Here is a 23,904-nt window from a genome sequence, read left to right as displayed (position 1 = left end):
AACACATTCAATATAGACTAGAAAGAGAGAAGACCAGCATATCTGGGATGCAGGAGTGCCACTGAGGCAAGCCTGGGGAAATCAGCAACCTCCATCCTCCAGGACCAGAGTGGGCATTTCCCAACTTCTCCAGCATGGGCTAGGACAAAGCACTGGGACCTGGCGCTGCCAAGACAGGCTGGGGGAGATGCCAGGGTCTTCACTCTCCCTGGAAGTGTTGCCTCAAATCCTGCAAGGGGGAGACTCATCAGTCTGTGAGAAGAATTAATTTGTCATGAGTTTGTAACAGCAGCCAGGTACCTGTGTGGCTGCATTTTTTCCTGTGTGGCACAGGTCACTCACAGGGGGAAGCTCTGCAGTCACCTGTGGACAGCAAATGTGGAGCTGCAGGCTCATATGCTAGTTTCCCACTGGAATCACAGGGAGAGATGGGCAAATGAAGCCTTTGTGGTCAATGGATGAAAAGTACACAAAATATTGGCAAGGACACTTGTTTCCAGCTGTGCTCAATAGCTTTAGCAATCTCCTAAGGACTAGAAGATCATCTCAGGAAAGGAGGCTCTGACATGGCCACCATTCTTGCAGAGGTTTCTGGCTCATTACAATCTTTGTGCATAATGCTAAATAAACCACTTAAAATTATGTTGTTGGTATTCAAAGATTTGTAACAATTGATCATCAGAAAACATTCAACAGGCCTCTGATGAAGAGACGAAGAGAACACACATGAAACTAGATTTTTGCAGCACTTCACTCACTATCTTCTGCTGTGCTGCAAGTAGCTCCACTGAAAAATAAAACCACCTGGAGGAATACATTTGTTCAGTTAAGGCTGACCAGAATAAAAGAGGTTTTTTCCTTCTGGCCTTGCACAGACATTTTACAAACAGTTGTTTTCCAAAACAGCATATCGATCTCCAGCAATACCGGTACTGCATGCCAGGGGCCTGCCTGTCCTCTGGCAATGAAGAGGATCACAGAACGTGATTGCTCCCCTGCAGTAGAATTTCCCAATTCCCCTGAAAGACATGAGTTGCCATTCCGAGACCCAAAGCAGCACCAGTTTCAGCAGCACAGTAATTCCAGCCAACAGAGGTGTGTGATCTCAGGGAGCCACCTGCAAAAGCCCACACAAAAGTGCTTCCCAGAAACCTTCCAGCCTCATAAACCTCTCACAGGCCCCCAAAGGCCATAAATTCTGCAGGGCCTCTCACAACTGTTTCAAAACATTTAATGTTTTCCTTCTGCTCTGTGGTTTCACTGCCCACAGTAGGGATCTCTGCACCCACCTGATACTAAGCCTGGAAAACCTTTGCTCTGTGTGCCAAAAACTGCTGTGGAATTGAGCTAAATTGTCTTAGCTGATGCCTGTCTAGATAAGACATCCAAGCCACTTCCTTACAATATGATTTATTTTAAATTAGACAGGGGAAAAAAGCAATTGAGGTAAGTATTTGAATCAGATTTTCAGTTTCTAATGCCAGGCTTTAAGGTATTGGTGGAACAGTTTCATGGCATCAGCTGAACTGAAGGACTCAAGTTTGGGACAAGTGTAACATTTCTCTCCATAAACATAAAAATGCTGTTTAAAAACCAGCACCCCAAGCAAGGAGAAAAAGCTTGTGAGGAAAATGCCTTGTCCTGTCACCTCAGCAGGAGTAAGCACTGAATCAGTTACTGAAAAATGATCAAAAATGCAAAGTTCACTCTTACAGGAAAGAAAGTGTAGGGATGTGAACAAACCCAGCTGGGCCGTGAAAAGAAAACTGAGAAACGAGAATGGCAATGCAAAACTGAAAGTGCCTGAAAAACCACCTGAAAAAGATTTTGATGCACAGACACTGGGAACAACCTGCCTGTTTCTGCTGCCAAACATCTATCAAACAAAGAGTATCAATATGTAAGCCTAAACTACATCCTACAGAGGGAAACCCAAGCAATCTCAACAATTATAGCTGGTTTAGTCCATTCTCAATATTGAACTATAATTTGGAAGCATTTAGGAAGTCAAAAGAAAAAGAAAGACATGAAGGTTGGTATACACACCCCAAAGCTGTCGACCCTCAACCTCATCTCCCTCCCTTCCTCAGGAAGATGAGCGACCTTTTGCGAGTGGGTGTAAATAACCTGCACTGCAGAGGGGCCATACAGAAACCGGGTACCTAACTGGGCACTTCTGTCGTGGGCAGGAACAGGCCAAGAGGAAGACAACCTTGGGCTGTGCTGAGAGAGGAGCCACCAGGAAAGACAAGGTACCACCCTTTTTGAAGGCTCAGCATTTCAAGTTACTTTATTTAATACCTTTTATTAAGGAGGCAGGAGAATTCTAATGAAATCTGTGGATCTGACAGAAGTTAATTGGTTAGTAAGGGTGATTGGAATACCATGCATGAGACCTAGATGACTTTGTGGGTTTGAATATTAGAAACAGATTAAACTTGACTGCACCAACTGTTCATCACACACCTGGAGACTCCTTAGTGGAACTGTAGCTTTCACGTGGGGACTTACTTGGTTTGACATCAAAAGGGGAGAGCTTTAACTCACAATATGATTACAAGCTACCAGCACAATGAGGCACTATGGAAGGAGATCAAACTCTAGGACCTGAGAAGTTCACTCCCATTGCTCTGAGCTTCATGCACAGCCCCTCATGCTGTCTTCTACAAGGAGCTCAAAGAGCCTCATAGTTTCCTGCTGCCTGCAGCTCCTCTAGGAGCTGCCATAGCCCTACCAGCAGGGCTCCCAGGGATGTTTGCAGGGGCAGCCAGTCTCTCCTCAAGCACCAGATCAGGGCATTCACACCAAAGGTGGTGAACAAGAGATGAAAAAGTAAAACCATGTGAACCCTTGTACTGTCTTCAAAACTCAGCCAAGATTGTAAGCCATCCTTGCAGCTGGGCAGCGAAGATGGTCTGCTCTTCCTAGCCTGCCACCATCTCCAGCATCCTTCCCCCTCTGCTGCTGGTGGCCCAGAGCTCAGTGGAGAAGGAGAGATCTGTGTGCTCCTCGCTCCTGCTCTTTAACCAAAGAGCTTGAGCAAAAAAAAAAAAAAAAAAGCAAGCTGAACTTCACATCCATTATTTTAACATGAAGCCTGTACCAGATTTCACTAGCAAAGCATTTCATGTGGGACAAAAATATTCTGTTTCCAGCAGTGAGTCATGATTTTCTTATTTGGGCACTGATGGAGCCTATGATGGGAAGTGCTGAAATAAGAGCGGGAGGCTCGGTGTGCTTGTACCTCTCCCCTTCCCCGGACACACGTCGCCCCAAAGGAAAAGGGATTCCACTATATGTCCATGGGTACACTTCAGTCAACTGTGATGCTCATCACTTGGTGAAAAATATTTCGGTTTTTGTTAACTTCTAATACTTTTTGAAAGTTTCTTATACAATGAATGACTAAAAGGGATTTTGCTGGAAAGGACTTCCTTATGCAGAGAAGAGGAGGATATAGACAGAAGGACAACAAAAAATACCATTTACCACAGCACACCTGAGAAAACCAAACTGCTATTATATTTTCATGGCTATTTCTGAAAGTACATTACAATCTTACTCGAGTTGAAATCCCTGAATACACCTCCAGACCTGCTTGTCTTAATTAATTTTCTTACACTGTCTATAAAACATCAACCAATAACCAATGCTACAGATTAGAAACTCTGTGTGAGGGAGAAGAAAACTAAAGCAAACCATGTGAGTTTCAAAGAAAGAAATCGCTGTAGCTATCCATGGCTAGCCAGTTTTCAGTCATTAATTTCTATTTGGCATTAGATGCTGCTGTTCTTTGCAGAGACTGAGATTTTTTACACAAATGACAATAAAGAAATTTTTCTGCTTTCTGCCTGAGCAGCCAACCCCCAATGCAGTCGACAGGAGCCCAGGGAGCACAGCAAACCTGCACAGGGTCTCGCCATGGGGATGGTGCCATGTCTGAAAGACAACACAGGAAGGAAGGAAAAGCTCCTCACTGACTTTAACCCAATATGGGGAACCAAATACACTTTCCTTTTAATTTCTTTTAAAAATACTCTTTTCCTTTTAATCCCTAGAAATGATTTTAAAAAGACATTTAAAAAAAAAATTGAGTACCTTTTTAGTTATCTTGCCTTTACTCTTACTAAATATCCAGCTCTGGAAATACTTTTAAATTTCTTCAGCTCTTCTCATGCTTTTATTGCCCTGATTTGGTACCTTTTGCAAATGCAATTTGGTGGGAGAGTTCAGACCAGTCTATTCCAACTTACATTGTCATTGTATACAGCAATTAATATCTTTCTCCATAACTAAGTAAATAAAACTATTCCTTGGATTTCCTCTGTGTCATTTTAGACTTCCTGTCGGACTCACTCTATAACCCATAATTCCTAATAACCTGCCAGTGAGGACATTCACTGAAATCCAAGTAAGGTTCTTGTACTGAGATTTCTTGTCTTGTTTTGATTGCTGTAATCAGCACAAGGAGTAGGATTTTTACTGGTACAAACACAGTTTTTTTCACGAATTAATTAGAAGAGATAAGATACATTGCTCCATAATTCACATTAATTCTCCCTTCTCATCATATCCTCCCATAAACACGCCCAGTGCTGTGGTTGTTGGCCAGCAGGGAACCACATGTGCCAGAAGGGGCTGCTTGTCACCAATGTCACATCATGGGCGTCCATCCTGCAGAGGCTTGCAGTGAGAATACTATTAGCTGTCACAGAAATTCCCAAAATATCTGAATTTAAGTGTTTGTCTGCAGGATCTGCTGAAATGGCCCCCCGGGCCCCCACTGTGGGGCTCCCCTCCAGTCTCTGCCCACGCTGCCACCCAGTGCCAGCTGGACAGTGGGGTAAACCCAGCCCTGAGCAGCCACAGCAGCCTGTCACCAGGGAAAGGCAAAGGCTGGGACAGGGCACTGTGAGGCACAGGACGGGCTGTGCCTGCCTTACCTGGGAGCTGGCAAGCCGAGATGCATGGTGGCCTTGGCCCCTCCTGAACGAATCTCGCTCCTGAGACACATCAGCCTTTGTGGGCTGCGAAAATGTTTCCAGTATATTTTATTAATATTCCACCAGTTGAGTTATGGAGCAGCTCAAAGTTCTCCCTCCCAATTACAGGTCTGGCCATTAGTGCAGCAGGTTATTAAAGCCAAGGCAAAGAAGGAAGGGTTTACCACGCTGCTTTATTTCTCAGAAGCTTGGTGTTCAGAAATTAACTAATCTAATCACTTCCACTTCACAGCAAGCAAAGCACTATTTGCTGTGTTGTCCGAAAGCCTTCAGAAGCCTTTGCATACATTCAGAAGTTTATGAGAACAGGGTTTGCCTGTTCAGAGCAGGATGGTGGGTGGTTGTGCTGAGCTGATACTTACATGTATCAAATCAAACAGTGACAGAACGGGAGAAAACTTGAAAGGTGAAAAGGTGAATGATGAGAGGCTTGGGGCTTCATTATAATGCCTTTTCTTTTACTGAAGACTCCTGTTGCTGAACACTGAAGGCTCAATCGATTTGCAGACTTAGAGTGATTAAAGTTCTACCATCTATTCTCCACAGAAAAGTACTACTATGGCATTATGGAAAAGGAAGGAACGTTGCAAAAAGAAGCATTGTTCAGTTCTCTGTGCAGCATCTAAGTTAACTTCATACCTGCACCTCTCCCCTGCCTCAGAGAGAACTTCTCAGTGCCTCCCCAAACAAAAAGATCTAATGTTTTCATCTGGTTGAAAAGTTGCTCTCAATTATATTGCAGTTTCATGAGAGTAGTTGAACAGCAAGACTACTCTACTATGAATTTTATCTGAAAATAGTTCTTCACACTCAGAGATCCTGCATGCATTGGGGATTTTTGTTGAGTTTTTCTTGAAGCTTTGTTACTCCATTGTTTACAGTTGACTTTCTTTTTCCTGTCTTAATTTTTTCAGCCTGATTTTTTTCAAAATCACCACCACATTTCAGGGACTCTGAAAAGATATTGAGTAACAAACCCCTAAATTTTCTTTTGAGTGAGAATGAATTCTAAAAAACTTCATAAGCTAGAACAAAACCTTATTCAGTGCTGAGTAAACAATAATGTACTTCCCCTCTTAAATCTAACCTGTTGATTTATCATCTTACATTCCTTGGACACAACTGCAAAAGCAGAATTATTTTTCACAGCTGACAGTGGGAATGCAGAGCCCAGGAATCAGAGAGCTCTGGAGACTTGACAGTCTGCTTGAACTGGCTGAAAAATGCGATTCATCTGAACACTGCAGAGGGATGGGGGAAGAAAGGATGAGCCTAATTGGTTCTGACTATAAAAGTCAGATCTCTAGTTTTCTCTAGAGATGTGTACTAGAGCAACCACTATTAGTGTACCCAGATCCCTTTTAAAAGGGCTGATTTGATCAAATGCTACAATAATTTAAGGATATGACGTTAGGAGATCTGCATATGATACTTGACAGTAAAACCCACAAATGTTTGTCCTTGACACCAAATGAATCATTTGGGAGGAAGATGGTTGGTATCAGCAGGAGCCAAAGGGAGCGGTCTGGCATATAGTGAAGCTTCAGAATAGACTTTGCTGAGCACTAACTCAAACCCAGATCCTATCTATTATGCACAAAATGAACACAAGACAAAAGCTCAAAGGATAAAGGGTTCCTAACATGAAGGTGTGGGAACAATTTATTACCAAGTGATGGATGAAATGAGTTTGGTGTCAGCAAACCCTCTCGTGCTGCACATGATGCTCAGTGTTTCCAAACCCAAACCCTGGGCTGCAATGAGCTTTTGTTGAGCAGCACTTCCAGACTGGCTGAGCCTCACCCAGGGCTCCCATCACACACGAGGGGAGCAGGCACAGAAACTGCAGCAGAATTTCCCTGTGTTCCTCTGTCTCCCTGTGCAGCTTTCAGATGGATCCTCTAAGGCCTGCAGGTTTCTCATTTTTTACAATCTCTCACCTTACATAAGCACTTCATTTATCAGAAGGAAAGGGGAAAAAATCCATTCCAGGTTGAAATAGACTGCCACCTGCATTGCTTCCTAATGTAAGCAAATCCCAGAGGAAAGGTTTATCATCCAACTTTTCTGCTGGACCAGTAAATCACTCTCAGAAATATCATTTAAACCTTACAAGCGGTGTTAACCAACAGGAGTGGCACATTTTTTAAAGAGATTCCAGCAATGCAACAATTAATCCAATTTCCTGGAAGAACTCACATGACCACTGTGTATTTCAGGGTTCAGATCAGCCATATATATATTAGCAATACAATAATAACACTGTTACTGCCTTTTAATAAAACAATTAGAAAATACTGTCCAGTGTGACACTAACACACAGGTTAGAAGTGTTCCAGAGACTTAATCCTTTTACAATTTTGTCTGTGATTGTGTGTGCATGCCTGTATAAAGGCACTGGAAACGCTGCTCTTGGAAGACATGAGACTATTAACCGGTGCAGACATTGCAGTTGTCTCCTGGAGTGCTGGTATCCCATCCATTTATCAGCCCAGCTGTCTCACAGGGTAAAAATAAAATGGTGCTTTCAGTTTAACAGGATGTAATTGACTTAAGAAGGAGGGCTGGGCTCTGCTGTGCTGGGCTTGGGAGTCTAAAAAGTGGATTAGGAGAGTAGCACGTAAAACAGCATAAAACCCCTAAATTCTTCCCTGGAAAACTTTGTCTCCAAATACTCAAAAAAGAGAATAAAAATAAGTGAGCTTTCAAACAGTCTATACCATTTCTCTATTTTATAGTTCACTGCAATTTCTTTTAATTACCTTGCAATTTAAAACAATTGAATTCTAGAGCTGGTTCCCCTTAAAAAATGTCTTCTTGCAAACTTTAATTAGCTCCAGAGAAAAGAGAGCAGATGACTTTAAATGGCACAGAGGTGGATTTATTGGCAAGTGTGTCAGGTTTGCACTTAGCAAGGAATTGGCAGATAGCAGAATATGGCTGGACAGGATTCAAACTCCAAGGACTTGGAGCTGGAAGAGGATTTATTTGAATAGCAAAGTATAGCAGTGTATTTGCTTCAGTTAAAATTATTAAAACCTTTTAACTAAAAACACGAAGAAATTAAACTTCCAGTGAAAGGCAAGCAACTGCATTGCTTCAAAGGTATTGTCACAGGGATATTTATTGCTTTCCTTCCTCACTGTGTCACTTACTGCTCCTAGCAATAGGAAGGTGTATTGATCTCCTTGATCTGGTGTTCGTTCAAAAGCCAGATTAAACCTGAACCTGCACAAAATTACTGAGCATTCAGGAAATAAAGCGGTTTACTTTTGTCTTAAATCAACTATAGAAAAATAGTAGTCTGTCCAGTGCATGTGAAAGGTAGAGAGCCTGTAGTCCCAGGAAAAGCAGCATGAAAGGAGTGTGAGCTGCTTCACGTGGACAGACAAGAGGCTTGGCCACGGTCTGCAGCAACAAAACCAGGTGGTTGTGCTGAGAAAAGTTTGCACTACTGAAGGACTGCCAGCTGAAACTAGAACTTTATTTGGGGTTGTGGGGATTCTTTTGTCTCAAGCATCATGTTTTCTTCAAAAAAGGAAAAAAATTGCTTGTGACAGTGCTTGAAGTGTCAGCTGACACACTGAAGCCTTGTTTACACTCGTGACCCCCACACGGGCCATGGACCAGTGTGAACTGCAACAGAAATGGCTTCCAAAAAGCAAAAACCACTGCTCTGCTCCTGGGCTGGTGCTAAGCCCTGCTTTGTGCAGGTCGCTGCCCTGGCCAGCCCCTGGCATCCCCTGTAACCAAGAGGAGGGGAGGGGAAGGGAGGGGGGACAGAGGACAGAAAAGCAATCTCATCACAGTGTCTCTGAACTGCTGCTTTATACTATCACATCTGCGTGAGACACTTTTATGGAACTCTGATTCCATTATTCAATTCTAACCAGGTGATGGGACATTCTAGTCTTTTACAATGGTACATAAATACCTCAAAATCACATTTAGCAGCTGCTTTTTCTTGTAGCAACGCTTCACTTTTTTTACACTACTACTTATCAGTGTTGCATCTGCAGGAAACTGAGTGAGCCATTTTCCTACTTTGTTAAGCACAGATGCAGATTTTGATTTCATTTTTATGGACTAAAGATAAAAGATGCTTTCCTCAGAAAACTAAATGACCACATTTCAAGTCTGGCAGCAGCTGGTCTCAGCAGCCAGCATGTGGCTCACCCAACTAAAAGCATGTAACTGAGACACCAAAAGAAGAGGACATTGGCAAAGAAAGCTGCACCATTTAGAAAAGCTCATGCCTAAGGAAGCTGAGGGTGCTCCAGACTGAGGTACCTCAAATGGAAGCAGAATCTGGAATGATGTAACAAAGGGGAGAAGGAGAAGTTTAAGGCTCCAGGACACTTCCACCAAAGGCCAGCCACACTGAAGCTTGAACTACATTCAATACATTGTGCCAACCTCCATCATCACTACTTCCCTCACACATTCCTTTGCCTTTCCTTCACTGAATTCTGCTCTAAGTCCCCAGAAAGTGCTTGAGTATCTGCATGGCTTGGACCACGATCTGGACCAGCACATCAGCAGAAATACTTAGCAGAAAAATTCAAGCCAAAGAGAAGGCATGGACATTGTTAAATTCTTATATCCCTTGGCCAATCTAAGTAACTCTAGATAAGAACAAACTGTTTGTACCCATCAGTAGAAGACCTATCATCTATAAACATCACCTACAGTGGTGTGCAGAGAGATCCACATATGGAACACTTTGCTCACCTCTTTCCAATAGAATTTGCTTCTTCCTGATTTCATCTGTTATTCTAGATTAAAATGGGAGGTTTATGCAAAGTAACTTCAAAGTGACGTTTCTGGGTTTGTCAGCAGCAGAAATCATAATTCAGCCCATCATTTCTAATGCTTACACAGAAAAGTCAATACAACTTTAAAAAATAAATAAAAGGGAGAAAGCTTCCTTTGTACTCGACAGCATCAGGAGTATCATATTTTACACCACCTCTGGTACTACTACGTCAAAAAAATTGCCTAAGAAGCACAAGTAGAGAAGTATGTTATTGTCATTTTTCAGGATTTCTTGAAGGTTTGTCAATAAGGTATTAGAAATTCACCCAAGTCTGAAAACCAAGTTATTTTTACACTCAAATTTCTAGTTTCTATTTGGGAACTGCAGAACAGTCAGCCTCATGAAGTCATACACTGAAACCTAAACTTACTTCCATGTTTCCCCACATTGTGCATACATACATATATATATATACACATATGTATGTAATGCCACCAAGACTCGAGTCCATGGAACATGTCCGCTTGTTTAGAAAAAAAGAGACATATTTTTTACTGAAACTTGCTTGCAGACTCAGGTCTTCTTCAGTACTCCTCACCAAGAAAAATTACGGCAATTTAATAAAAAGTGAAGAAAATCCTGCAATGTGACAGATCAGCTATAAAAGTGCACACTGAAATGAGGACAACCTTTAAGCCATCAGAATTTTCTTCATGAGACCAGATTTTTTCGGTGTCATACTCAGCACAGAGAGATTTTCATTTTTCAGAGCTCTATGAAATTTGACAAGTAAACCTACTACAGTTAATAGCATTTTAATCTTTATGCATAACAATCACAAACCTACATTGTACAGGTTTGATAATAGTAGCTGACAGCTGAATTTGAAGTATACATTTCATTCCAAAATAGATGCGCGTGTAGGTGGATGTGTTGTAGAAATACAATGTACGACACGGCTGAGCCTAGGTAAGCTGGTGATCCTCTAAACATCATCTGCAAGAAATTAGGGCAGAAATCTGCTCCTTTAAATACCTGTTCATCCTTCTTATGACACTTTCTTAAAAGAGCTCAGTGAATAGTAGGTAAAATAAGTATCTAATGAGGTATGACAGAAACCCTGATTGAGCTAAACAGCAGAGAGCTGAATTCTAATAAATAAATGAAGCAAAACATTTACTGCCAGCAACTATGTCAAGTTAGACATAGGAAACTGTAGCTATGCAGCTGGAGAAGGGCAATAGTCTGCAAGCCAGAAAAGTGGTGGAACTCCTCCAGCTTTGATTATTTATGGTGTGATGATGAAGGAACAACTTTCCATGTGATGAACAGCTTTAAAGTTGAACAGTGAAGCTGAGAGAGAGATTTAATGAAAAATCAGAGGGGAACAAAACTACAGCTACAAAAACAATAACATTCGGTTTAACAATTTAAAAATGTAATTTGTGTGCAAAACCAGATGTTAACTTTTCCAGCTTCAAGGTAAACAGCAAACTGTATTCATAACAACCCTTCTGCTGGACAGCAAACAGACACTACCTAATGTTACAGTATGTAAGGCTCACTTTGGACCTCCAAATCTTATCAAAATGAACACAAATGCCAAACAAACACATTTTAAACAAAGGACACATCTGTATTTAATGCAAAGCTATTTTCGAAAGTCCCAACCTTTCATAATCTACCATAATCATAATAGTCTGAAACATAAGAATGCTTTCAGGCTCAGAAAAAAAAGGCTTCTAATTTTAAACATTTATGAGGACACTGAGAAGTGGCTTAGAACCATGCTTTAGAACATGTTTTCAGGCTTTAAACTGCTGAAAGCTGAGACCCCTTTACCCATTTGGCCTGAAGAAAGGGAGAGAAGTACAAAAATATGATGAAAAGACTGCACATTAAAATTTCTATTAAAGAAAACGCAGCTGACTCCTTCATTCCAGCCCCTTCCTCCCATCACCACTGCACCTTCCCCTCCAGGGAAAAGTGCACTTCTTGCCTGATGAACACCCCCACACAACTCATCTACATCACAGGCTCTGATGCACCACTGTTTTTAACAAATACTTTTTGAAAATAATTTTAAGGGGCTGCTCTGCCATTGCTGATGCTGTTCCTGAACAGGAGGGACTTTGCCTCAGCACTGCATTGATGCCTGCTCATTTTAAACTATACCTTGGGATGGGTGACTTAATGTTCATTCCAAAAAAAGATCATGATCAAACCTTTTAAATGGTTTTTCCCAACTCGTAAAATGCATGCTTTATGCTGGGAATAAATTTCCCTTTGATATAGTGTAACTATGGGAAGGAGGGATTGTTCTCACATTTCTGTTTCATGGAAAACACCCTGCTGTTTGTTTTTTAAAGTTAAAGGATTAAGTTGCAGGAGTAAAAAATGCTGCTAAATGCAACACACTCTACTAAGTTAAATACAGCCTCAGTCTGATATGAAACACTGACTTTAAAAATAGCTATTCCTTTCCAAATGTGCCAGTGAAAAGAAATATGAATATATTGTAGGCATTAAAAGATGAATGTGTCAAGAATAAGAACAAGTACTACTTTTAAGGTAATTCAGCATAAAATATCCCCAATATATGAAAGCGAAGAAACAGCCAGAAATACAAATTTCTAGGAACAGATAGTAGGAAGGAAGTTTTGAAAATCCATGGGAATTCTTCTACCTTATCAGGCACCTGTACAGTTCTATGAGCATTTTCTTTTTGTCTTTTATTATTCTTGATTCCTGCCTTATAGTTCAACTGCAGGGCAAAGCACCATACAACAAGAAATTGCATTCAAAACTATTAGGTCATCAAAATTGCGTTTACTTTTAAAAAACAAAACATATACACAAAATATTGCAACAGCCTCTGGAATCCTACTCAGAAAGCCCAACATTTTTAGATCTCATGTTTTCATCACCATAATTTTTGCAAAACAGCGAGAGGCGACCCAGGCCATTTCAGGAATGACTCTTTCATCAATGCAGTCCCTCAACTACAGCTGACCACAAGAAGGAATGAATAGAGTAGTACTGTAGGCATAGTACTGGTGTATTTTTCAGCTCGCCCTCTGACATGCTCTGACTTCTGCTGGAGAGTGATGCAGTGATTTCTCAAGACTACCTCCATTACTGCTCCCAAAATAATTCAGAGGTACATAAGGCTTTAAGCAGTTTAAACACCAATTTCAAATTGGATTCAATGGTTTCAATGACCTTTTCATCAAAACCAAGCTCCAGAACTGCATCCCCTTACAGCCTGACAGGACCTGCCCCCTAGAGATGTGCTGGGCTCCATCTTAATGCGTGGCAACTCATCTTCGACCCAAAAAAGCTACAGGCAAAAAAATACATGTAAAGGTTTTACTGCTAAAATACAGAGATCTTTGCTGTTACCAGGACAGAACTGAACACAAAAACACCTGCAAGCAATGAACATGGTTGAAGATACTGAAATCAAGACAACAAGAACTAAAAGTTCTTAAATTATAGACTATAAAGCTCCTGAGTGCCAGCTGCATGTAAGCACATTCCAATGATCAAGAGAACTGTATGGAAATATGCATTTACCAGAAAATCTGGAAGCACAGTTGGGACCTGACTTCCAGTCAGGTTTGTAATTTCATTCAAGATTGAGATTACTACATATAAATTGATTTATTTTTGTGCGTACAGTATAGTTTAATTTACAAATCTATTTCCTTGAGATTAACCATTAGTATTGAGTATTTGCTGTTATAAAGTTCCTTAAACATGAATTTTAAGTACAATCATTCATAATCAGATTCCATGTACCCATCTGGAATGATACTGAATAAATACATTTTCTAGTCACCAAAATAAAGGTTAGTATAACTTTTTAAAAAATCCCCAACAAACCCAACTAACAAACCTTTGAAATGATACTTCTGTTGAGTTAGTTTAGCAAGACAGTGAAAAAACAATTTGGTAAGGTAGTTAATGTTTTTCATAGCATTGTAGAGTTAAGCTTTAATAGTCACCGTTATCAGAAAGTTCAATAATTCCTTGTTTTGATACCAAAGTAAAAATTGCCCATAAAGTGGAAGGGTCTTCACAATTATGATGACTCTGCCAATGATCACAAAGATCCTCTTTTCTTCCAAATAACCGTTTGCATAAAATGCAGTTATAGCCCGCTTTAGACCAAAATTCTATTTTTTTGCTTGGTGTACCAAACCCCACATTTTGCCTCTCCTTGGAGGCTTCACTACTTCCTGACTGAGTCAGTTCACTTTTAGGGAAAATACTGACATTATTTTGATGGTGTAAGTATATCTGTCTCTTCGGTTTTGGAACAGTGTACAGCTCCTCCTGACGGGCACTGCACTTTGCTAAACGTCTTCTCTCGCTGCGCTGTTTCCACAAGTGGGTTGTGTGTTTCACCAGTTCCCCCTTTGTTCCTCTGTTTCCTTGCAAAATCCCTTCCTTTACTCTTCCTTGAATCTCTTCTCCATGGCAGCACAGTAAGTGAAACTTCATTTCACCAAAAGACTCTGCAATAAACTGGCATTGACCACATTTGACCTGTAATTTCACTTCTCCTGGGTTATGGAATAGGTCCTCAAAATTGCACTTATTTCCCCTGTTGAAAAAAAGGAAATACAAGCTATTTCAGTATTAGCCAGGCAGAGAAAAGGGATGGCAATTTCTGTCCTTGTAAGTTCCAAGACGAGATGACAGTCATGAAACACTTTTAATTAAAAACAGGCATTGTTTCTACAGTATCTGATTCACTCAAAAGAGGAAAAAAAAAGAAACTAAATAAATAACAGTAAAGCTGGTTTGGAAAAAACTGAAACCAAATGACACTTCTGAGCTTAAGAATTGCCTCCAAAATTAGCCATGGTAGAAATAACCTTTTAACAACAGCTACTATGACAGCTACTAAGACTGACAGAAAAGTACTGCTGTTTCTCAGCCTCAAAGACCTTAAAAATTCCTAACTGATGCTCCAGAGAGTGGAGCTGTGCAAAGTAAAACGAGTAAAATGGAACTGTAGTGTTGCAGTGAGGAGTTACATTAAAGCCCTGAGTATTCGCCAGTGAAAATAAATGCACAGTGGAACAAACAAAAAAGGCAACATTTAAACTGTATCAAGAGATTTCACCTCAAAATCATAATAGAGAGGTAAAAGAATGTTCTATCCATCTTAATATGATAAATTAACTTTTCTACTTGGCTGAGTGATCACAAAAGCAGCAGTAAACTCAGGATGGATTAGCTCACAGCACTCCCTAAAAGGAAATGAGATAATGATATTTAAGAAGGAAAACAAACTGCAAGCTAATGCTGAAATATGAATTGTTTTTCGCTTACTGCAATTGGTTCCCTTATCTTCTAGGGAAAACCCCAAAGTGGGTAGGACAGAAGATGCAGATTAACAGAATGCTAACCACAAGAAACCAACTGACCCAAATATGGAAGTATATTGGGTGTTACTCGAATATATGCAAAATTGCTTTACATATTCAAGTGTCAATAACGATTTTTAGCCAATAAATCAGCTAAAATATACTGGTTGATCTAATGGATTGACTAGATTCAAATGGAATATTTAAACCTTTAGGAATCTCACTTGGGGGAAAAAAGCAACAATTTTCATAATGGTGAGGTTTATAGATTTCCACTGACAACCTGAAATCCAGTTTTCATTAGCATTTAATTAGTGAAAACTCTCACCTCTCTGTAGCTTCTTCTGCCTCTTTTATATTCCTGTCTCTCTTCTTTAAAGTATCTTGTATCTGTTGCTCACTAGTAGAGGGCTCTGTGCTGATAACAACCCTGTGGACTTCCCTGAGGTGGCCAAAGTACACTTTGGCATGGCCAAAAACTTTAGCACAGAATTCACAGCACACCAGCTTTTTGGGTTTGCCTTCGTTGTGATGAAGCTTCATATGGGTGCTGAGGCTCCCAGAATGGATATACGCCTTCCGGCAGATCCTGCAGCTGTACGGCCGCCGGCTCGTGTGCGTGTTCAGGTGGTCCTGGAGATGGTGCTTAAGCTGGAACGTGTGGTTACAAACATGACATCTGTGCAGCGGCTTAGGGGTGGCTGAACACGTATTTCTACTTAGATCACTTGATTTAGCTGATGTAGCATCACTTTGCTTGGAACTTAAACATTTATTGGCGAGTGAGCCATTTAAAAGTAAGTCTTGCTCATGAGACGGTGTGTCTATGATTGCTGCAGGAGTCAGCGGTGCAAGCGCCTGCGCATCCACCACTGGTTTTGGTCTGATACTGCGGTATTTTTTCACTGCCTCTGCTTTATTCCTTCGCTTGGCCTGAAATGCCAATAAATCATCCGGGGCTCTTTTTTTCCTGCCTCTTCTTTTAGACGCTGCACTGTTCAATTTCTTAAGGCTGTCAACATCATCCACTTTGCTGGATGGAGAGAAGGTATTTTCTCGAGTGGTTTGTTTGGGTACTTGTGTAAATGATACAGCTAATTGCTTATCAAAGGCTTTGGTTTTCATCAAAGATGGTATCTTTTCACACTCAGATTTTAGTGAATGACCAGATATATCCATAACATTAGTATTCACCTTGGATTTACAGAATACTGAATTTTTCATCCTTGAGTAAGGCAAAATAGGAAGTTTTCCTTTTGGTGCTGACGGAGTCATCTGAATTGTACTGCCAAAAACTGCTGGTGACAAGACAGCAACAGGATTTGCAGAATTTGTAGGTTTTTTCTTTAGTTTCTCAGATGTCATAAGTGACTCTCTTGTGGTTTCTGATGCTGTCTTCACAGAGTGTAGACTTAGTTTCAGGGGATTAGTTGTACTTGCTGGCTTGGATAGGGAGTCTTCAACTACAGATGGTCCAGAAATACTATTGCTAGCAATTTCAGTTTTGTTCATTAAAGGAGATCCAGATTCCCCACAATTGCTTTTCTTTATTAATGTAGCAACTCCAATTTCAGCTGAGTCACAGTCTCTTATCATCCCTTGCTCAGCTGAATCTGAACTAGAATGAGCTTCAGGACAGTCTTCAGTTAGAGTAGTCATGGAGGAAGTCTGTGATGAGATTAGTGCTTTGGTAGGAAACTTGTTACGTGCACTCAAACCAGAGATTTGTGCTGGTTTTTTGTCACTCAGCAATTTATTTCTTACAGATTGGTACCTGGGGATGGGCAGCTTTAGGTTTTCAGAAGGGGCCACAGCTGACTGCTGAACTTGCTGTGTTAGGGCAGGTGCAACACACGGCACAGCCAACAGGGAAAACGTCCCCTTGTGAGCAGCCACCTGCATGACAGCATAGTTCTGAGCTGGTACCACCAGTGGCTTGGAACCTGAAGCTGAAATTGGTGTAATTGACTCAGGCAAAGATGACTGAAGACAAGAAACCACTCCAGATGTTAAAATTTTTGGTACCATTTTTGGAGCAATGGTCCTAAACTGACTTTTCTTCTGAAAACTTTGTATTATATCCGAAGGGGATTTCTGTTTATCTGTAAGAATAACATAACAAAGATGTGATACACAGTATTTTTTAAAAATTACTCTCTCAAAAGTAAAACTGCTTGCAAAGGATACTATTACACACAAGCTTATAAAAAATATTCAGGCATTTAAATGACCACCCAATTAAATTTAGAATTGCTAAAGTTTCATAGATATAGCACTGTCTGAAGCAACATGCTTGAACACAGATATGAAAAAAAATTTCTTCTTAATCAAATATTAATTGGATGTTTCATTCAAGGTTAAAAACTACATGACATTTCAGAACAAATACACCCATAAGCCCCTTCAGCCCTGGAAAAGCTGCAATAACATGCTGCCAATACTCTGCTGAAAGAACAGGGACAGGATTTAAGCTCCATGACACAGAATTTCTCTGAGCACCAGTTCTGATCATCTCTCTCAAACAGAATCATGCTATCTTTCAGACTTCCTCTAATATTTTGAATTTGTGGGTTTTATCAGATACAGACCAAAGTTTGCCTGATGAAGTCTTAGGAAAATTACTGCTGCAAAACATGCAAATAATGTATAATAAAATCAAAGAAGACTTAAAAGAATATGTGAATATGAACTACTGTTAAATACCCAATCACAAAAATTACTCATGTACACTAACCCACAACAGAACTAGTGTAGTTAAGTTATTTAAACATTTTCTTGAAAGATGCAATTTATCAACATTATATCACAATTCCTTCCTATTTCTACTTGTGTTCATAGAAGTCACAAATGGTTTTAGTAAAGAAGAATGTGGAGGATAATTCAAACAAACAAAAGGAAAAAGATAAAATTCATATGATATAATATGCATTAGGCAGCAAAGACACCTGCTGACCTTTCAGATTCCACAGAAAAGGACTTCATACATAGTTAATTGCACCACTACCATTTAATCTATCAGTCTCATTACCCACTCTCAAATTCAATTATTGATGCTTCCAGTTCTTAAAACCTGGGATAGGTTTCCTGAAAAAAAGATATCCCAACAATTTCAACCACTGAAAATTCAGCTACAAAGATCCCAGGCTGAAAGGCAATTTGGACATAAGCAAAAATAATTTTGAGAGAGGAATCACATTTGAATAGAACACGTGAAAGTAAATGCTGGAACCTTGAAATATTGTAGTAAGATAATTCCATAGAAAGTTTCCATTCCTTGCCATTTTAAAGACCTGTATTACAAATGCATTTGTAGGTTACTCTGGATTTAAAAATGTAACTGTAAATTACTACCAACACTGGAAACTCCAGTAAATTTATCTTAATCCTGGATGTTCTTCTCAGACATCACATACTTTGCAAAAACCACTGCAAGGTACAAACCTGTCATGTTTCATGACCAGAACTTCTGAAGAGATATACACACGTATTCATGGTATGCACATGTGCAGTAAAGCCACTGCCTTCAGGACATGTTGGATTCTCTGAGCAATCACATATAAACTGTACAGTTCATATTTAGTAGATCTGATGCTTTTCAAAACTCTTTGATCAGCAGATTCATAGAGCAGTAACTATGCAGGGCATAAGCCTTTGATTGTTTTATTGCCAACTACAGCATCAAACCCCAAGTCCATTATGTACTTTCTTTATACTCCAATTAAGTGAAACTACTGGGTACCGCCAAAACTTTCTGCTCAACGTCTGTAGAGATGTTCTGAATTTCTATACATTCTGTGCAGACTGGGTTACTGTATATATGGAATTCCTACACAGATATTGAGATCCCTGCACACAGGATAAGCCCAGGCCTACAGAATTTGTGCAACCTGGAAAAAGCAGAAACATGGTGTGTTTAAAATTGTTTCCCCACAGCACTTTTTATTCTCAATTTTTAATTGGTTTTTTTTACATTCTAGTCACTAAATATATAGAAACTTTTACATTTTCAGCTGCTAATATTTCTATTAATACTCAGATGACTATTTGTTTCCTACAAGGTATCTTCTTGTTGGTTTTTTGAATAAATAATTTAAGTACTTCTGAGAAGAACAATAAAATTATGTAGTGTATTGTAATCACTAATCAACCTGCCCTGAACTTCAATGATAATTACAGCTCAAACTGCATAGCTTAAATACAGCAGGTGACAGAATAAGTGTACATCCCTTTTAGGGGACAGAGTCAGTTCTTGTTTCTCCAGATTATGCTTGCCATTTTCCAAATCAGCAGCTATTCAGCTTGCCACAATATTCAACATGAAGCTGTTTCCATTCTCTTTCATTTTTCTTGTTCCTCTCCTTTTTTATTTCAAAATTTCATTAATTGATTTGCATAAAACTTTTAGGAAAGCCAGCATTCAGCAGACTACTACCTGTGCTACTCCAAGTTACAAGGCACCCACTCTTCAACCAATGGTAACAGGAAAAGGTGGAAGTTTTGCTGTGGACATGCCACCTCTACAAATGGTAGCCACAAAAAACAAGGCTAATTTGAGGTTAGAAGGAAATATTTGTAGAAATAATGTATGGCACTAGCTCTAAGAAGAACCATATGTTTCTTAAATGCATTGACTTGCCTAATGCAAAATTAAGCAGTAAAATCACTTTTCTATAAAGAAAGTATCTCCACGTATTTTCTCAGCATTCCCCTGGAGAATGTTGCTCTTGAAGCCAAGACCTTCATCAAAATCAAACACAAGATGCTCTTTGAAACAAGGTCTGTTTAGATCAATATCCTTCTCACCCAGTTAACACAATACTAAGAATTGATTTAACTGTTTGAGATGGGATTTTTATACAAACACTTTTTCCAACTAGTGTAATTTTATCATAAATAAGTTTTCCAGGCAAGCTATGTTTGGTACCAACCTTCAATACAACTTTTTTGGTTTGGTTTTTTTTGTTTTTCCACAAGTTTACATTAGACATTTTAGCGCAGAAGTATTCACTGCAGTGCTTCTGGTAAGCAAAGGATACTCAACTCTGCATTTCCCTCCCCTCCCACACAGCTACTGTAGTTAAGCTGCTTAGCCAGTGCCTAAATATAGAGAAGGGCTAGATGCAGACTAGCTGTCTGATGATGCTTCAGACTTTGTTAACATTTTGCTTGCAGACTGGGAAAGCTAATTGGAAGAACTGGTGGAAGACTACTTAGCATCTTGGATCAGGAGAAAGCAGCCAGTCAATTCACAGACTGGAGGTTCTACTGACCCTACCCAGAGCATGCAAGTGTCACCAGTGACCAAAATTCTGTTTTCCATTTATAGTTGGTGTAAAGTTTCAACAACTTCCTTTGCACACAGACAGAGATATAGTAATTCACGTCTTCATCACGCTGAAGGACTTGGATATGCTCTGGCTGCCTGCCTTGTGCAAAGGCTGCTTGGAAACCTCACATGCATCTTTCAGGGGCATTCCATTTCCTCCAAATTATTTCTGTCTCTGATTCAAAGGACTCATTTTGACTTGTCAGCTGTGACCTGAGGAAAAGCCTTTGTGCCTATGCAATCCCATGAAGTCTTTCACCTAAGAAGGGGAAGTTTCACTTAAGGGAGGCTGTGCAATGGCATTTGTGAGGATGGCCCTTTGTTTTAGACAACATTCTTTCTACAAGTCAATCTGCAGATCCTTCACTGGAAGGCAACAATTTTTATACTTTCTTTAAAATTTTCATTAATAACAAAGGAAATAAATGAAAACATTAGATTTAATATCTGAAGGAGGTAAAGGTAATTTTTAACTGCTGTTGTCCTCACTCTTTCAGATGGGTGTGAGTTGGGGCAACAGGTAGACACTTTTACTAATTACACACTAGGCTAAACCAAATGCAGTTCAACCCCTTTACTTTAGAAGTCTCAGTTAAAAGATTAATGGCTACCATGCTAGGACTTGCAAGTATCAAATCACTCAGAAACCTGCAGGATGGCATAAGCTTTCCTCCCTTCTAAATAACCTTAAAATTGTATAGAAGTGGACAGTGACACACCAATACAAAAATCAATGATGCATTAAATTCTCTGATAGAGCAATGCTGGGAAGAGCCCTCTGGAGGAAACGGAGTCTCCATGGGTTGCTGCTTCTTCATGGTTCCCCTGCCTTCCCAAGTCAGGTCTACTCCAGCCTAATCTGCCTTATTTTTGTACTTCTTTTAGTTTGTTCCCCATGTGAAGCACACAACATTGCTGAACTCAGACACTGTAGAAAGTATCAGAAGAAATTTAATTTTCAGCACTATCTAGTCTATTTTGAAAATAACCCCCACAGAAACCACTGAGTAACAGTGTTCATTTTTTAAATAATCCTTGTAGGTCCACCTCAGTTGTGCAGGTATGTATTTAATTTGTGTATGAATGAACATATGAGAGAAAATAACACCAAAAAAAAGGATCATCTTGTTTTGAAGGAAAAGACAGAATACAGATGACAATTAATGAATATTCAATGCACATTAACACTGCTGAGTCTTTTGCTGGCTTTGAAAGGAAGAGTATCTCTTCTGTGGGAAAAAAAAATGCACGACTTTCTAACACACAACATTAGATCTTTTTCTGCCAATAATAGTTAATCATTCATTTTGCCAAATCTCCATACACACTAAATACCTGTGGATACTGTCTTTCCAGAACAAGTGTCTTGCTTTTGCTGACCCAGCATACTTTGTTGGACACAATGTTTCTCTGCAGGATTAGCATGCAAAAAAACACCACCTGCAAAAGTACTTCAGTCAGTTAAAAATAGATCCCAGGACAAAAAAACCCAAAACAACTAAACTCCCAAAACCAACAAAACCCAGAAAAAGACAATATAAAATGGCAACATAAAACATTAACTTTCAGCTAATGCATTAAGAAAACTACTGCTTCTTGATCTTCACTATTTTTCTCTCCTCAAAATACGCTTTAAAATCCAATATATTACATGCCAAATGCAAGGTGATAGCTTAGTAATTGAGTAAAGCTGGTTAATGTGGCAAACAGATGGGATGGTTTAGCTTCACTGTCACGGCAGAAAGTCAAGAGCAGCAAAACAAATCACTTCAAAAAATGAAGTTTCAGTAGCTTTAGTGAGGAGTTTTAATACAGGGGCTAAATTCTGTCCTCATTTACACTTCCCATAATTCCATGTAAATAAACTGCAGATATTATAGAAAACAGAATCTGGACTTCTGTGTTCAAAACCAGTTTTGCCACACACCTGTACAAAGTAAGATTAAGTAACAAAGCCTACAAACCATGAGTGTCCAGCTCCATACATTATAGCAATTAATTTGCAGTTGTTTCTATCTTTGCTAATAATAACCACCTGGGTGGAATGTTCTGTTCTGGGTATTTGCATCAGATAATTTTCTAAAATTAATTTCAACAGAAAATACCAGCCATTCTCAGTATGCCTGCATTAAAAAAAGAAAAAAAAAATTGATCTAGGAACACATCTGTGCAGTGGGTGAAGACCTTGATATGCGACACAGCAATGTCTCTTTGATCTGTGAAAAGCTGCCCAAATTAGGCAAAGCTGTAGACTCTGGGCATGTGTTCAGTAGATACTTCAAGCAGCTAACTTTTCCAATGATTACAATGTGCTCTTGCTTCAGGCTGGGCCAGATTTTCCCTGAACTACGGCTTTAGGTCCAAGCACTCAAGTTGGAAAAAGGAAATGGCCTCTCCTCATCTCTGAACTGCAGAGCTGACAGTGTATAAGAGAAACACAGGAACACACAGGGCAAGCAGAAAAAGGGTAAGACTAAAAATGAGACTTGAAAAGTGTCCAGGCCAAAGAATCAGGGTGGGATATGGGAATTAAATGCAGACTTAAGACAGGTAATCAACATTACACATGATGTGGAAAGGAGAAGCATTTAAGCCAAAAGAGGAATCTCACGTTTCTTACATTTTTAGTACTTGATTTTTTAAAGAGTAATATAATTATGTTTACATAAGTGTGCTTTTGTGCAATTTAAACTAGTTTAGAAAAATAAACAATATAACAAAGTATTGTAATGCAAGATTGGAAAATCAACATAGATCATTCACACAAACAGTAAAATACAAAATGTGCAAATACACTTAGCAAATTCATTCTGGTATACCACAGGAGAAACAAGACCAAAACAATTTGTTAAAATTCTAAAGGCTTAAAGCTGTATCTTTAAAGCCATATGTAATTAAATTTGACTTGAGCATAAATGTGATTTGCTAGTTGTACAATAAGCATTTTATAATTTAGAAAGGTTTTCTTTACAGTCTGTAAAGAAGTTTATTATCTTAAGGAATTAGGATTATAGTGCATTTCAAGGAATTCTGTGACCAGTGGAATGCTACCTGGATTCTTTAAATGGTCTCCAAAAGACTATTCTTAGCAGAAGAGCACATTGCAATAACAAAGGTAGACTTTTTTTTTACGTTAATTGGACTTCATTAAAGAGGCTGTTCAACATTAAAATTCCTACTGGCATTTTTCAGTGTGGGAATAAGATAAAACTATTTTTAGCATAAACTGTCACCTTGCAATGGTAAGTCATACAGTAATCCAAGAGCATGGGTGCATAGTTTGTATCTAGATAAGTTCTTCAGTTTCCTCTCTAATTCAGTCTTTTGGTTTTGCCTGAAATGTCCGTTTTGCACTATTAACCATATATTGATATATGATAAAATTTATACAGATCTAACATACCTTAAGAAAAAAAAAATTAGATTACGCCACTTTTTCAA

The 23,904-nt window shown here is 39.4% G+C and overlaps 1 protein-coding gene across 6 annotated transcripts in view; it reads right to left on the bottom strand.

Annotated features, from left to right (window-relative positions):
• Positions 1 to 12,568: 12,568 nt before the first annotated feature.
• Positions 12,569 to 23,904, bottom strand: part of ZNF438 (zinc finger protein 438) — a 51,175-nt gene continuing 39,839 nt past the window's right edge. For 5 of the 6 annotated variants that reach the window (XM_082278179.1, XM_082278178.1, XM_082278176.1 and 2 more), the window contains 3 exons: positions 21,799 to 21,903; positions 15,466 to 17,239; positions 12,569 to 14,368 (listed from right to left, as the gene is read on the bottom strand). In XM_082278179.1, coding sequence (XP_082134305.1) covers positions 13,756 to 14,368; positions 15,466 to 17,239; positions 21,799 to 21,850 — 2,439 coding nt within the window. In that variant the 5' untranslated portion in view covers positions 21,851 to 21,903 and the 3' untranslated portion in view covers positions 12,569 to 13,755. The remainder of the gene's footprint in view (positions 14,369 to 15,465; positions 17,240 to 21,798; positions 21,904 to 23,904) is intronic. The other variant, XM_082278181.1, reaches the window with a different exon arrangement.

Source organism: Coloeus monedula (genome assembly GCF_965178545.1).
Source record: "Coloeus monedula genome assembly, chromosome: 1".
Classification (NCBI taxonomy): Eukaryota; Metazoa; Chordata; class Aves; order Passeriformes; family Corvidae; genus Coloeus; species Coloeus monedula.
The sequence above is the reverse complement of the archived record's forward strand: the minus strand, read 5'-3'. Positions and strand labels throughout refer to the sequence as shown.